Source organism: Lissotriton vulgaris, chromosome 9 (genome assembly GCF_964263255.1).
Source record: "Lissotriton vulgaris chromosome 9, aLisVul1.2, whole genome shotgun sequence".
Lineage (NCBI taxonomy): Eukaryota > Metazoa > Chordata > Amphibia > Caudata > Salamandridae > Lissotriton > Lissotriton vulgaris.
In genome coordinates, this window is record NC_141697.1 from 268025649 (window position 1) to 268042914 (window position 17266).

At 45.3% G+C, this 17266-nt stretch overlaps 1 protein-coding gene across 1 annotated transcript in view; it reads left to right on the top strand.

Annotated features, from left to right (window-relative positions):
- VASH1 (vasohibin 1) overlaps positions 1–17266 on the top strand; it is a 100985-nt gene that overhangs the window by 60604 nt on the left and 23115 nt on the right. The window contains exons 2-5 of the mRNA XM_086937536.1: positions 3667–3755; positions 4140–4196; positions 7168–7242; positions 10364–10745. Of these exons, the coding sequence (XP_086793662.1) occupies positions 3667–3755; positions 4140–4196; positions 7168–7242; positions 10364–10745 (603 nt within the window). The remainder of the gene's footprint in view (positions 1–3666; positions 3756–4139; positions 4197–7167; positions 7243–10363; positions 10746–17266) is intronic.

A 17266-nucleotide genomic window follows, 5' to 3' on the forward strand; every position in this document is an offset into this window, starting at 1 on the left:
ATGTCACAAAAAGATGTTAATATTTCACTTCTGTTCTTAGATTTTCGTCACAATAAAATACACTAAACATAATCTTCACAAAAGTTATTTACAAAAGTTTAAGCTATTGCCATTATAAATTACAATAACTTTTATTTAAGTATTAATTATTTTAAAAAATTAAAAGCCATTGTTGTTTGTAATATCAATACATCTAAGTCACGTAAATACAAAACATGTTGCATTACAAATGCTATAGGTGTCACATTTGCAAAAGTTAAAAGTATTGGCATTGTAAATGACAAAGCTATTAATTTCGCTATTTTCAAAACCAACACATAAATACAAAATTTGTCATTTACAAGATCAAAAGCTCAAACTTTACTAATGCGAGACCTCTTGCATTGCAAATGCTTGTTAATATACTTTTTAATAATTGCCCTAATGGTTCTTGTTGGACTGAGCATTATTGGTGCACGAGGCTGAGGGATGGAGATTAAAATAACAATCAGTGAACTTGCCCCGAAACACTCGTAGAGCCGCTGGAGGAGCTCATTCACGAGGCCAAAGATTGCTGGTCCCTCCCTCCTGGTATAAGGCAAGCCGAGGGTGTTGTAATTCCAAAGTCGGGACACCCACCAGACCTGTGTCTGTCTTATTGCCCCATTTCTCGTTTAAATATGAAAGTAAAAATCATGGCTAGGACCCTGGTGAGCAGACTGCTCAAAGTTATTCCCTCTTTGGTCTGACTGAATCAGCCTGGCTTCATGCCTGGACGAGCCACCTGACACAATTTAAGATTATTACATAATGCCTTAGCTGGGGAAGGAAGGCTTGTGGGACCAGGGGTGGCTCATCCATGTGGGCGGAGGAGCGTCGCCCCACTGCTTTCTCGCAGTGTGATAAGCAGTAACATAAAATGTTATAGACACCATTTTATGTTACTGCTTCTCACACTGCTAGAAAGCAGGAGGGTTTGGTGGGGGGCAGGCGGGTAGGCGGTCCTGCAATAGGGCAGGGGAGGAGTGGCTTGCCCAATGTTGCGGTCCCTGACTGTTTGGGCGGCCCTCTGGGGCGGACCAAACCAGTCATGCGCACTCTGCCATTTTCTCCATGTAGGCTGCATGCAGCGTACATGGAAAAAATGTCCTCCCCTGGGCGCCGTCCCCACCAATCACAACGCTGCCATTGCAGCATTGTGATTTGCTTAGGGAAGGGAGGATGCCTGCTTCCTGCGAGGAGCAGAGGAGCAGAGAAGCAGAGACGACGCGGGACCAGATCTGGCCGGCTGAGGTAATTAAAAAAAAAATGTAAAAAAAATTAAACCCCCGTCCCTCCCCCCTTCCACCCGCCAGTCATTCCGGCCAAGACTGGGTGGGACAACTGTCCAACATTTACTGTATGGAGGGCGGATAGACCTCTAACTCCCTGTGGCTGCTATATTAGTGCTGAAGATTTGGAAGGGCACTATAAAGATACTAGGCTGGGATGGATGCTTGACAGGGGAGACACCATCCTGGGAGGGAAAGGTACTAGCACAAGTATTGATATTAGAAGAATTCCAAAGATGGGATGCTGTTGGGGAATCTGGACCCAAGGAGACGTAATGCAGGGAGTAGTACTGAAATCTTATCAAGACCTTTAGATGGGACATAAACTACATCACAATCACTTTTTTCGCTACCTTCCATTGTGACATGCAATTACGCCCTACATACCTGGGTTAGAAGTTATTCCTCAGTTTAATCCACTAGAAGCCAAACTCTTGATGGGTGAGCCGAGGGACCATACGATAACTCAGATCTACTGCACTCTGATCATTAACACTGCAGTTTCTTTTGACACATATGGTTATCCTGGGAGCAGGACTTGGTACTCTTTAGGAGGAGGAATGGAGAGAGGCTAGAGAACCCCCAAGGGAGACGGCCATTGCGGCAAAGTTCCGCCTCTTCCAGTTGAAGTAACTCCGTAGTCTGTACTGCACGAGTCATAGGTTATGGAGGATTGGCGCAGTAGCCTCCCCCTTGTGTCACCGATGTTCCTCATCGGATGGAGATTTCTTGCATTCCATATGGGGCTGTTAGAGGCTCGGCCCTTACTGGGAGGCAGTGTTTTCCTGTCTGGGATTGGTGCGAGGCTCTTTGTTGAGGCCAAATCCTAAATTGATTATTTTCCTTATAAACATTGACTTCGACTCCAGTAGGTACAAAATGGTGTTGCTTTGGTTGGGGTTGATGATGGCAAAGAGAGCTATAGCTCGCCGATGGAAAGATAGAAGAGCGTCTTAAAGGCTTGGGACACTGCATGATTATGGAAAGGCCGATATATGTGACCAGAGGACGTATGAGAAAACAATCCAAATTATTGGGAACTTGGGGCCAGTATGTTAGGATATTTCTTGATCTAATCAAATCACTGAAAATGGAATTAGATGAAGAGATTAAAGGTTATGGGACCTTATTGCTTGAGATGGATGGTAGGGGAGATTTTCCGAGTAAAGCAAGTTGCGATTGTTATATATTTTTCTTGTAATGCTAATTGTGGAGATGGTTAAAGGGGGGGGGAGAGGCGGTGGCCCTGTCCTGTTTCTCTCTGTTGTCTTACTATTCTGCTTGTATGATGTGCAGGTTTACAAATCCAATAAAATGTGTTATTAAAAAAGTCTGTGGAAATGAGATCTTTGTAGGTTTATGATGTGTTACTACAGTTGAGGCAACTACTGCAGTCCAGGGTTTAAAATCTCTTGGCAAAGCAGACGAGGCAATGGAAGGCCTGTTGCATGCTGTTGGATAAATGTGGCATTATGATTGTTAGACCCACCTCTCTGCTGCCTCTGATAAGTAGAGCACACCAACCATGGCTACCTGATTGGAGGAGGTGGCAGATGGAGACCAGGCTCTTAATTGGCTGCTGCTATTCCCCTAAATCAGATTTCCGTATCTCCTTACCAGTCTGTGTTCTCTCATTTATCCTGTGGTGTTGCTCTGGGCTTGTCATTGAGCCCCACAACTGTTCAATCTGTTAAGTAACCTCTCTGGCTTCCCTGATTCAGTCTTAAGATACGCGTTTGATCGCTGTGCAATAACACCCAGAGTATTCTTTATTTAAATACCACTAATGAGGCAAATATTGCAGATTTACACAATTTGCCTTCAGGTCATTTTTGAGATAGATGAAAGGAATTCAATTCATGCTCAAAGAAAGCAAAGCAAAAGTAGTGATTCTGGTGGGCCATCTTCTATCTGGACCCCGAACTGGTAGAGATTGAGGGAAAATCTCTCCATGGGCGTAAGTGTCTCTTTTCTCGATAATTCTAGGGTACTCCACTGCTTTTTGCTTCTTTTATAGTGGGCACCTTTTTTGGTGTTTGTCCGGTCAATAAATTAAAAATAAAAATCAATTAAATCAAAAGTGTATTCGCCACTGAACTGTGACACCCAGTAGTGTGCACCAGAAACCCAGTGCAGTATTTTATGGGTATGGTTTGTAATACTTCCATTGAGAGATTGTAATTGTTGATGAGCATAGTATAATTTTGGAATCTATGTCCATGGGTTGCCTTGTTTTGTCCCCATGACCAGCGCACAGGGCTGGGAAGGAGGGAGGCGAGAGGAATGCTGGTACTGAATTGGGAGCAGGAGCACCATCAACTGTTTTGGTGATTGCATTTATGTCTCTTCTCTACAGGTTCCCATACCAAGTGTGCCTACGTTCCCAGCAGCCACACCCATTCAAGAGCGCCTGGAGGCGATCCAGAGGTACATCAGGGAGCTGCAGTATCCTTTACATGTTCTGAAAGGGCGGTATTTGTGGTGCACCAAGAAGCACATCCAAGATCTGCAGGATCAACTGGAGCAGATTGGGGCAGTCAGTGAAGAGGATTTGTACTCCAAGCACAGGGGTGCGTGGGGTTGATGAGGAGGGAGGACTGGAAGGAGGTTGGTGGGTAAAGGAGATTGAGTAGAGAACATGCCACGAGGTCAGAGCGTGGAAAGTGGAAGCACTCTTTTCAGAAGTGTGCGTGTATGTTCGCACTCCCATCAGTGGTTTTTGGTGGTATCTACAGTTGACTGTCATTGATTCTGTGATAGGGGCTTGTGATACGAGCTCTTGCTATCCTTTTCCAGCTGATCCTGTTTCCTCTTAACCTCAGTTTGCAGATACAATCACACCGGGACACAGTTCTTTGAAATCAAGAAGAGCCGACCACTCACTGGGTGAGTACCTCCTTCTCACCTTAGCCCGCTGGCTGACAGCGAGTTACTCCTAACCTGCCTTTAATGGCGTGTATTGTCTCTTGCTATACCTCTGTCAGGGCCAGCAGTATGCACCCTAGTACTTAGCCAATTACTACTTTTTACAATTTCTTTGAGTTTTCAAATTTGACCTTCACGCCAAGGTATTTAGTAGGCCCAGTCGAAACTTGTGTTACCCCAGCAAATTAAGTGTAACTTTCTTACTCTCGTTACAGCAAATTCCTGAAATTGTAATGTTGTGCCACATCACTTAATTACGTGCTGTTTGCTGTAAAATTTTGCTGTTTACGACAACACGAGCAGCTTTTGTTCACCATGCTTTTGTTTTTTGTGCACTATTTTTTTGCGCAAAATGCATCCTTGTGTCCAAAGTAGATGCAAAAATGCAATAAAATACAGCACCAAATGCCAGTTTTACATTTCACATTAGTGTAGTTTTGCTGAAATTTCACATAATTACGCAAAAGCAAATTACATAAATCTCTCACACCCCAAATATTTAGTAAGAGTGTTTTGTGTTTACTGCACTTACTCTCACTTTGAAAGCAAATGAAGTGAGTCTTGCGTTGGTTCCAAAGAACCAAAACTAACAGCTGCTTGTCCAAGATGTCCCTCCCAAGATATGTACAAGTTAGTTCTCCCGGTCAGGTTCTTTTGTATCTTCACCAGTCCAAAGGAGGAGGTTTGCCAGGCTGGAGCGTGAGATCTCACCCACCAGAAGGGCCATCTTTATCCATTTGATACATCTTCCCCTCTGCCCATGAGGAGGGCTGCAGACCGCGCTGAATGGCAAACTGACCACGGGGAGTCATAACCTGTCTCAATGTTTGTGTTTTTTTGTGGATCTCAGCTAGTGTTACTCTATCATCAGCCACTGCATGTTTCTTCTGCACCATTTCTCAGCTGCTTCTTGGTCCTCATCCACCTTAATTTATTTGCATATTTGGTTATTGATAGCACAGTATGCCATGGAAGTGGTCAGTGCTACAGGTACATGGGGGGGGGGGGCCTTGGTCTTGGCGATGGTATGAAGTTGTGTTATGCTAGGGAAAGCTTGTAGGGGCATTTCGTGTAGTGTGTTAAGGAGGATGTGTTGGTCCACTAGTCCTCACGCCAACATTAAAGTCAATGAGATGGCCTTCATATCAACAAAACCTTTACTTCAACATTTCCAGTATATCAAACTGCACTGATCTCGACTTAGCAATTTTACTATTCAAATTTCACACCTGCCAACTTGGGCCCCAAAGTCACGCTAAAAGTCAAGCAAGTCATTTTAATAGTCATTTTGATCTGAAAGTCTCTTTCTGTAATGGTTATCTATACACTCGAGGCGCGCTATTTTGAAAAGTTGGATTGTCGACTGCTCTCTGAAGTGGTTCCCTGGTTAAATAGTCGGACAGTCATGATTGGTGTTGGAGCACCTTTTGGGCCAGGGTCAGCGCTCTTGTTGGCTAGTAATAGATATACTCCTACTTTACAAGCCTCCACTCAACATCAGCACGGCTCAAAAGAAATCTGAGGCTTGTGGCTCCTTCTGGAGAACAAGCTTCACTCACATAGAGCAAGGTTCCTTCCAGTGTCCATTTCCTCAGAGATAGAGCAGAAGTGATGCTGTAACACAAAAGCAATGCAATCTACTCTCCCTGTACGCTCTCGAGCATTGTAGGCCAGCATTGGCTCGCCACATCTTCCCCTGCGGCCCAAACATATCCGTTTCAAAGAGCTTTGTGTATGCTACTTAATTATCTTCTTTAAGCTTGGAGTAAACTGTGACCTTGTGGAACTGGTGCAACAGGCGTATGGTGGGCTCCCCATATTCCAGGACTGCTTTGGCTCATCTGGAGGAATGTTAAACTAGCTGAAGAACTTGCTATTTATTATCCCACATTGCTAGATTTAGTGGTTTGTCATCAAACCAGGAGAGGGCCTATGCTTTAATGCTATTATAATGTATGTATTGTTGTGGTATTTTGTATACATTTTAATACACTAAATCTCAACACAGATCAATCTCTTTCCATTCTGGAGTTTGGGGCACTTTGGCACTTGGAACTAGACAGTGGTGTGGAGGAGTTGCTGTATTTGTATATTCTTGTTTTCTAATTTGCAGAGAGCTAGAATACTTTTATAGGTTATGGGTATGAAGGTCCAATAGGTTTGGAAAATATTAGATGACCATCAATTCTGATGCCCATGACACATAATCAGTTAGCACCCATCTACTCTAATATAGGATTGAGTGAGTTAGTCAATTGCTGAACACCTGCTCTGTTGATTTGAAAAGATGGTTTGGTGTCATTTTGGATGATGCAGAGATCGCTGTTTCTCTCCCTTAGTGTGAGAGAGTGTAATTGTAGACATGCAATAGCAGGAGTGATAGCATAGAGGTTAAGGGATGCTGCACATGAGGGTTTATTCCAATATTTTAGGACAATGACCATTGTTTGGTGTCTGCTCTATGGGAAAATGTGGAGTCATTCAGATGAAAGCCTGGTAATGTTCTTTTTGTCATTGTGTGCTTTGGTCAGTGCTGTTGACGTAGCCGAGAAGAAAAGGGTACATCCTCCAGGACAGCTTAGGATATGGGTTTTTGCACTGCATGACCGGCCACTCTGCATTCCTCCTGCAGCTGAGTTTCTGTGCTTACTTCATTATTAGAGTGATTGTCATACTGTGCATATCAAAGTAACATTGTTGTGCTGGGAGTCTTCATTTTCCAGCCAATGCCATGTGTAGCTGTCTGTTTCATCAGTGTTTGTTATTCTGCTGCACTTATCTCTCCATAATCCCTCCCACAAGGGTTTACACAGGCGCCAGTCCCAGTTAAACCATGACATCAGCGCTAGGAATAGAAAGTTCCGTTTCTGTTGAGTCGTGCCTGGTGTATCCTTCATTCTGTCTTTTCTTCTATCCCCGCTTCCTGTTATAGGTTGATGGACCTGGCCAAGGAGATGACCAAAGAGGCCCTGCCAATTAAATGCCTGGAAGCAGTGATTCTGGGAATGTATCCTTTTTTTCCTGGCTGAGAGCAAGAGGGCCTCCATGCAGATGAGGGTCTTCAAAGTTCCTTGGGAAGAGTCAATGTTGATAAGTCGTGAAAGACCATTGAGAACATTCTGTGTTTGGACTAGATGTTTGAGAGGTGCATGAGCATCATGGAGAAATTAATATAGAGCGGCCTCCAAGTAACCCAACGTTTTGTAGTTCTCATGACTGAAGGGCAGTGTTGGTAATAAATGCTGGGACCAGTGCGAAAAGGTATAGTGTTTATCTGGGTCTTTTTTTTCCACTGATGTTGCTCCTATGGCAGTAGTAATGGCACATTCTGGCCACAGCGCTCCTTCTCATATGCTCCCTGGCGATCCAGGTTACAGACACCAGTGGCTGGAGAGAACGGCTTTTGTTTGATTTCACTCTCCCAACCAGCCCAAACACCCTTCTAATCCTCTTCAGACTTCTTTCTTTCTCCCGTCTCATACCACTGACCACCTGGCTTAGGAGGTTAAAGTCTGGAGGTAGTGTCCTGCACTCCTGCGCTTCCATTTCTGTGAGGTAAGAAAACCATGATTGTCTAGATCATAGATCACGATGACTTGTCTAGAGTACTTCATCAATGCTTGGCACATTTTCCTTATTACATATGGTAGAATAGGCAATGAAAGAAACATGTGCTTAAATATTCCTGCTTATTCTGTGGCAGAAAGAAATCATTTTGTGCACTGTTGCACTGCATGTCATATGGATGCATTACTTGATCCAGTTCAAGGTATCATTCAGTACTTATTGATAATAAAGCAATCAAGTTTAGTACACACATCAATATGTGCGCACTTAGTACATTGGCGCTGTGTGTAAGCAAACGGTAGCATATACCCAGAAATGACAGTCATAACATCGCCATGGAAGGACTAATATGACTAAGACAAAATAACTGCATCAAGGGATTTCCTTATGGTCCTCAGAAGACTCTTGAGTCTGCACTATGAACATGTGTATTTCTGTAGCTTCAGATTCCTCTCCTGCAGTATAGTCTAGTTCCCAACTCTTCCTTATATAGTCCACAAGTTACAGTCCATAGGGACAAATCCACATCTTAGTATAGTGTATGTCTGAAACGTTTTCAGGGTTGTATCATTGTTTTCATATTAATCGAACCGTGTTTCGTCCTCACTTTTCACTAATCCAGAGTCATTTTCAGCTATTTGGAGTTGTTAACCTACCACATGCCAGTAAACAATGTCTAAATCTGGCTAGCAAGATGAATTGTATGCAGCATACAAACCCGCTCCTCTTGTGCTAACTGCTAATTTCAAGGAATTTCTCTTTCAATGGAGATACACCAATCTGTAAGATAACCTCACTCAGTTCAAAGCACTACACGCGGAATGAAGATACCTCATCACCATAAGTTAGGCCAGCCTATGCAGGAGTAAATCTATAAAACAGCCTACAGAGGAAACCGCTCATCAAAGATGCAGGCACTGCATACACCCATTACCAGACTTTCCAAGCAGTGAACAAATCCAATACCTTCAATAGCTTTTTCACTGGGATCCAGAAAATGAGATCCTGTATTGACAAAATAAGACATCCACTCCACATCCTAGTCCCATTGCTCCACCCCAGTGGACTGCATTCTACATCCTGTTGCACACTAAAAAGAACATCCTCAACTCACTTGAGGCTATCTCCTTTGCAGACAACATTGTGCAGTTGTCTGGTGTTAAATGCCTCTCAGGTCATCCCACTAATGATGAAACTGACCGTGAAACTCGGTGATCTTGCCAACTTCAATGCCATTGCACACTTACTCTACATAGAACACAAATCATCAAAAAAGCAGTGCCCACCCAGCTTCTGAAACACCTCAGCATGGCCAACCTTCTACTGAATCGCCCGTTGGTCTTCAGACTGTGCTGCAGCATGGAGCAGACACTTAAGTAGTTGACAACACCTTCATTAACTACAGAAACTACTGCACTCTCCTTATCCTACTCCACTTCTCTGTAGCGTTTGATACCATTGACAACTAAGGACTTATCCACACCATGAAAACATGCTTGGGCTTCTCTTAAGCTATCTTGCAGTGTTTCTTATCCTGCCTCAACAACCACCATCAGCTTGTGCAAAGAGTATGATCACAGAAAATATCCATCTCCAGTGGAGTACCCTAAGGAGTTACAGTCACTCGCAAAATCATGATCCGTCAAACACTCTTTTCCATTGACTCAAAACCAGACTTGAACTAATCCAGGCATGTATGTTAATTATTTAAAGCTCTGCCTAATGAAGACCTTATACCTTTTGTTCACCAACAATTGTAAGCAAAAGCAAATTCAAACTTTTCTGTCGAACATAACCCTTCAGCTGACTAAGAATGTAAAATCAATGTGATTCACCTTTGATACAGTCCTTGTATTCAAAGGTCACCTTATGTTTATCTTCTCCCGCTGCATGCTCTCCACCATTTTGCGAAAGGTGATGTTGTTTCCTCACAGTCGTTGCCCAGTATGAGAATTTATTGTGAACGCCTCCTTCAGACAGAAAAGTATTACTTCACTTTAACCACTGGTATGAAGCCTGTTGTATAGAAGATTCTCATGGGACCTGGCACAAGCAGGGCGTGAAGATGACGTGTATGCTTTAGATATGCTTGTGGGAACACTGACTCATAACACTCTTGGGGGGACCTAATCTAAGGTACAGTATGTGCTCCAGAGCATTGTGATCCTTTGAGTGATACGAAAAGCCAAAACAAAGGGCTTGAAAAAAAACTATTTGTAATATTTCGCAGCCAACATATGATGTTGTACAGGATGTGAATCTATAGCAGAACAAATGCCAATCCGACATACTGCGGTGAATAACATTTTGTATGCGTTTCTGATTCACATCTTCCCAAAGCACGGTTGAATAGGTTAACTACAAATTAAAATTAATATTTGTTTGTTATTTATGTCTGTGCTCTGAAGGAGTTTCTACTTTTCAAAGGTTAGTAGCATTTGTGCTGAGTTATAATAGACAGATTTATTTGAATAGAGTTTTTGGAAGATTTTCTTTTCTGTTTATTTTGTTCTATTTTGGCTTAAGAGTCTTTTTCCTTAACTCGCATGTCTGGCCCACAGTTACCTCACCAACAGCATGGCTGGGCTGGAGCGCTTCCCAATCAGTTTCAAGACACATTTCTCAGGGAACTTCTTCCGCCACATTGTCCTGGGGGTGCATTGTGCGGGCCGATTTGGGGCGCTGGGCATCAGCAGACGTGATGACCTCATGTACAAGCCGCTGGCTTTTCGCACGCTGGGAGAGCTAGTTGCAGAGTACGAGGAGGCTTACCGGCGCTGCTGGCACACCCTGAAGAAGGTGAAGATTGGCCAGTACGTGTCCCATGACCCCCACAGTGTGGAGCAAATTGAGTGGAAGCACTCTGTGCTGGACGTGGACAAGCTGGATCATGAGGAGTTGCGGAAGGAGCTGGACAGGCACACCAGAGACATGAGGCTGAAGGTACGTCTTGAGATGTGGAGGATGTGTGATAGGGCTGATACACACAAAGCATTACAAAATAGTGTGTCATGAGGGTCTGGGTACATGGGGAAGGGCAATAAGACAGAGACCCTGAAGATGTCTAACCAAGAACTGGAGGATAAAGTATGTTTGCTTGGGACATGAGATGTAAAAGCTGCGAGTAGCTGGGGTGGGAGAATAGGACAGTCTAACCTGAGAGGTGAAGTTGAATGAGTCGACATCACTAAAAGCATATGTGAGAAAACAGACCCACTAGAGATTTGGCTTGCTGGAGGCTGGGTGAAGGACAGTCAAGATTACATGTGACTTCAAATCACTGGGGGCTGGGGGAAAGACTGGCATGTCCAGGACATGAACTTTGGGACGGTTTCATGACGTTTTGCTTATCTGAGAGGGGCAGGCAGACCAGAACAAGAGTAAAGGTGGTTCTGGTAAGTGAGAACAAAACAAACATGTTTGGGACAGATTTTTAAGCAGCGGCGAGAGGAACGACAGGCATGAACAGGGTTTGAGATTGTATAAAGAGAAGCTGAATGGTTTTGGGAAGAAACTATAGGGCAATTATAACTATTTTTCCCTATGTGCTATAAACCTTGATTATTTGGGAGAGGTATCCAGGGTCAGATAGTGAACCCTTGTGCTGAATAATGGATTAAATCCAAAGGCCTCGGTCGATGTGTGGATATCACTGGTACAGTAAATTCGATCCATTTGCTTTGACATCTTATGGACACACTGTCATGGTCCTGGGAACCGTTGGCATTGTATTATATTGAAAGGGCACACCGGTGTAGGGATTTTTATGCATCAGGCCCTGGGCATAAACCTCTGCACCCATGGGCACTGCTTTCCTAAAATTAAAAATGATTTTCACATTAGCACACCATGACATAAAATGCTGCATCCTGTCCTGGCTTTTTTCTCATTTGTCTTTGCATTAATACACGTGTCTCAGTATTAAGTGAAATTTCCCTGGTGGTGTTGTAAACTGTGCCACTCTTCCTTGATTTCTTAACATTTGCCTGGGGCCTAATTTATTTCTATTCTTTTTGACCTGATTTATTTATCGCCCAGTGGTCCTAAATCTCAAACGCACTGAAAGGTGCACCGCATGTCTTGTTCAATTGTGCTTGTAGCAGAGATGTAGAATATGCTAAATTAGGGGTGTACTCAAAATGTACCACCCTTCCCAGTGAAGATAGTGCATCACACCACAACCAGGCTATTGGAAGATTGATGGTTGGTGGCAGCTAGTAATCAATACAAGATCATTTCTTCTTCACTGATTGGTGAGGACACTGGAGGGGAAAATGTGTTGCAGGGAGACAAAGAGCAGGATAGATTCTATTCTCCCTGTAGACATGAGCAAAGTCATGCACTTTTGTTCAGCATCAGGAGTCTGGATAAAGGACTGTCTGAAATCCATGGACCCAAATGCATCCTTGACCATTTGGGATTCTTCCGCTCCTTCCCTCCATAATTATTTCCTAAGGGCAAAGTCTAGATGGATGCCTCTTGATTAATTTGGAAAAACCACCTGTAGGGCATTAATTGTTCCTCTTGTGGCTGCAACATTGGTTTTAAGGAAGCACCCCTGAACTCGGAATTTAAGTTCCGACGGCACACTCTGCACATGCACTGAGGACAGCACGAACAAGTAGTGGGACCCTGTATTGCTATCTTGAAGTCCATACTAGGATTCAAACTGCAGAACCACTTGATCTGAGGAGGAGTTGGAGAGCCATGAGTAGAGGTCCGGTCCCAGACTTTGTGAACCATTCTCCAGGTCTGTCTGAAAGAGAACTGCTCTAAGGACACGCTTGAATGAAAAGGAACTTGTCTAGTATCAGGGAATCAACTGCCCAGTGGGTCCCAGAAACAGGAACAATAATTGCCTAAGGAGCAGCGCCATGTGCATGCCGCCTGCATGTTAAGCCAGATCTCCTGCTCTGCCCCCTGCTCTTTGCACCTGCCTGTTGGCACCCAGATTTAGGCAAGCCCACCTCACTTGACAGTGGTGTGCAGGTGTGGGCTGGAGCACTGTAATATTCCAGTTTGATTCACCACCATATCTTCCCTTGTGAATTCCTAAGATCTGTGGGTCCTAGTACTACTTGCTCATTTGCTTCAGAAGAATATTAGAAAAACAAACTCCCTTGCACCCAGGCGTCTTTGCATAGTTGCCATTATCTGGGCATAGCTGTGCTTCTTTAAACCTCTAATTTTATCATTAGTCTTGATGGTTCATGGGATATTGTGCTACAAGTGTTAGCTCCACTCAAGCTCCAGTCACCCACTCTCTGTAGAAGAATCTCTGGGTAGATCTTGAGCCAAACTAATTTGACGGTGACTAGCCTGCTTTGAGATACGAGCTGCTGGTGTCTTTGAACATTGGAGAGGACTATGGGCCTTCTTTAGATCTCGACGGATGGAATACTCTTTCACTAACCTGACAGATATCCCGTCCACCACATTGCGATCTCCAGAGGATATAATGGGATCATAATAAGCCAGGCGCCCGCCGCCAAGATGCATATCAGACCCAATGTTTGCCCTAAAGAACCTGGGTCCAGTGATTTCTTTGGATTGCGGGTTTGTTTGTGGGATTTAGGATGTTTGTGGAGAAGTGTGGCTCAGGGGTTAGAGGCGGCAGACCCGGAAGCTGAGATCGGTCCTGGACCAGGGTTCAATTCCCCGCCTCGGCGGGTCTTGGCTCAAAAATTCCACGGACTCGATAATTCTCGTTCAGGTGCCTACTCGACTCACGGGTTCACACTCTGCGACCCTGGGCAATAGCTTGCTTAATCTCCACTACGGCCCCTCGTGGCGGGATGCCTGGCTTTCACCTTGTGGATACCCTACTGGGGTTATCTCACAGGGGAATACCAGGACGGGTTCCCAAGGCAAGCGCCTTGATGCCTTCGGGTGATACGTGCGCTATATAAATCGCAATACATTTGAAAACATCAATGTCTTGGAACAATGGCCCTGTCTTTTGAGCTTTAAAGTGACACATGGCTTGGAACTCTGTGACACTTTTGTAGCAGTTACCTTTAGGGTCACAAAAGCATAGTGCCTCATCTTGGGGTTTGAAGGGTCAGCAATGTTTAATAATCAAGGCTTACTCTTGGAAGGTGATGAGCGGTAGAACCTCTAGGGTGCACATGTGTTAATGTGCAGTAAGTATAATATCCAATCCGTCTTATTTTGTTCCTAAATAGATAAAATTATTATTAAAGAACTCTGTTCAGTGGGGGCTTTGCTAGCCTGCCCAACATGGCAGCCGCTTGATTGCAGACCACCGGGTGTCGGGCTCCCTAATCCTCAGCAATCCTGGTATCCGGCAATTCCTGGACCACCTCCATCTGAGCGTCACTACCTTGGAGATCTGAGAGACCCACTCCCAATCCAAGACACCCCTTGATTGGTGGGAGAACCGAGTGACATCTGGCCTGGAAGCCAAGCTGAAGGTCTGCCCAGCAGTTCGAGTGTTTCCATCCAGTTGTCTCCTGAAGCCGGAAGGAGCCATGACAGACAGTGACATCATGCAGTTGTGGTGGCAAAGTAGTGGTGGGGATCCCTTCTTCCTTGACGGCTCCTGATTGGTTACAACCAACCTTAGCCATCACAGCCAGGACATGTGAAATCCTGGAAATTACGCCAAGGGCCCGCCCGTGAACGGCCCCCTTTTTCTGCTTCTTTTTATTAAAACTGCTGGTGATTGCTGAGGGAATAGGGGATGGCCGAGATGGTGTATCAAAGTGGGCCAGGCTCCCCCTTGCTACCTATCTTTGGTTATCCAGTGACTCCCTTGAAATCCACTGTGATGGGCAAACCCAGCTGATAAACAGGCTGCAACAAGAGACTGCTATTTGCAGCCTACTCATATTGTGGGCCCTGCTTGCCTTCCTGAGAGCATCTTTTGAGGGAGCTGGGTGTCCTTCAGGCTCAGTCCCTGTTGCTCGGGGGGTAGGTGTTTGAAGCCCACGCTGCAAAACTGGGGCGACTTGGAGGACAGACTGAATTCTGCACAGCACCTGCCCCTAGGAAAACTATGTGCGGGCCTCACTGGTGCCCTTCTGCTTTCTTGGGCCTCTGGACTGCTTGTGTCACCTTGCCTGCAGAGTCCCCCGGCATACAAGTAGTTGCAAGTGGTCCTGCATCATACACCCCCCACCCCCCACACTCTCCCTCCAGTATTTTGTTTGGGATACCTTCAGACAGGAACTCTGTACAATGGGGCGCACAAGACCTACTAAAATAGACCAGCCCCTCCCCGCTCACCTTCAGCACCAATGGTGCAACCTGCCAAACTAGACACTATTTTGCAGGCAATGGAGACTTTCCGATTTACCCTCGAGGCTAAGATAGACTTGATGGCCGTGGATATGACCCTACTGTGTGGTGACCACTGAAATAAATCAGACCAGGTCACCCACTCTAAAAAGACACTAGCCAGTCTAATGCCCCAGACCACTCATTAACAAGACCAGGTGAGGGATCTTGAGGAGTTGGTCAGTTTCCTCAAGGGACGGGTGGAGGACGTGGAAGGCTGCTCCTTCCGCAGTAACTTCAGAAAGGGTTATGAGTGCCAGAGTGTGGAGGTCTTTCTGGAGGATTTTGTATGGCATCCGGTCCTTTCAGAGAACTGAAGCCCTTACTTTTCAGTGGAGGTGGCCTACAGAGTGCCCACGTGCCACCCCCTTCTGTGGGCGCTGCCTCGCTCGATTGTGGCTAAACTTCTCTTCTTTAAGGAATGCAATACTATCTTGAAAAGAGTCTGACAACCAATGTTTTCTTATATTTCTTTACTGTATGCTAGTGGTCCAATAGAGGAAACCCTTTTTCTAGGGGTTAAACTAAAGCTCTGAGAATTGGACCCGACATACATCCTGCTCTTCCCTGCGAAGCTGAAAATCATAGCAGACCAGAAGACTCACGACTTTTCAAACCCAGTTGATCCCTGGGCATGGATGGAGAGCAGGGACATACATAGGGCTACAACTCTGCCTGATATCTTCCTCCTGCTCTGGTAGTGCCAGTCCCATGGTGTGGGCCTGGATGGTCCCCTTCTCTGGAACAAGTCCAGAATAGCCAGCGGTCTGCTCTGGATGTCTATGCTCCTTTTTTGAGACCCACAACACGGGTTCCTTCGGGAAAGATTAGCAGAATGACAACACCTTCTACTTGACCCCATATGGGTTGTGTCCCCCTCCCCAGGTGACTCCACAAAGGGCGGATGACCTTATCGGTGCCCCATCAGCCCTACTGCTCCTCCTGGACTGGGCTACAGCCCGCTTGCTGTTCTCTAGTTGATGGAGGCCCTTTCCTGGGACCACACCTGGCTGGTGGATGCCCTTTGCCGAAACCATTCAGATTATTGCCTGGAAAATTGGGAGAATGCAAACATGTGCGCCCAAACAAAATCTACTTGTTCCTCAAATGTAGAAAAGTTCATATAGCGCTACTACAAGAATCACATATAGTCCACACAGAGATTGGGCAACTGCGGGGACAAGTATACTCCACTCAAATAGGTTTTACCTCTGGAATACGCTGAGTAATGGGTGAAGTTGGGAACCCGCCTGCGTGTCTTGGCCCAGGATGGTTGACCCTGAGGGCTGCTTCACCCTTCTCGAGGCTAGGTTGGACAGTCAACACCTATTGTTAGGTAGCATAAATGCACTTAACTACAACTAGACTGCCTTTCCTTTTCATCTCTCATTCTACGTAGAGAAGTGGGCCCACTGACCTTGGGTTTTGTGCGAAGTTTTTGACTGCGTCATATATGCCTTCCTGGATCACTCCTACCCTCCACTTCCGATGGTTCCTTTCACTGCTGGTCTCCTGGCTCCTGTAATGATCACTCTGCGATGTTTGGAGACACCTAAACCCGAAAACCAAATTGTATCCTACTACTCTTCCAATGCATAACTTGTATGTCTGCCTGGGCTGGGTAGTATGCTAAACTGTGATTTGGTCTCCTCCCCTGATTTGTTAGTAGGGATATGTCGGACCATAACCCCTCTACTGCTGGAACTGGGTTAGGGAAGAACCCCCACCCCAAACTCTTCTTGGAGATTGCAGCCCTGAGCCCAGGAATATAATATCTTTGGCGACACCGTAACTGTCTAGATCGTGGAGTATTTCAAACAATGATGGCTCCACTACTTTCCCGGCACAAGAGTGGGAGGCATTTAAGGTGTTCATTAGTGGATCCCGTATTTTCACCCTTCTCACCCTTCACCCTTCTGAGTGTAGAAGCCTGCTGGGGTAACTGTCGAAAGTCACACAGTCTTATGTCGACATGGAACGCCTGGTCATTTATGACCCCAAGCAGCGACCTTCCTTAAACCGGCTGTGGAAAAAGAAAAAGAAACTACTGGAACAGTCTCGATGCCTGGATTATCAGGCCTATATTGCCCTGTCTCACTCAGAGGAAGGTAGATTGGTCCACCAGCTAGCCTGGCTGGTCAAAAATGAAACCAAGCAGCTTCCAA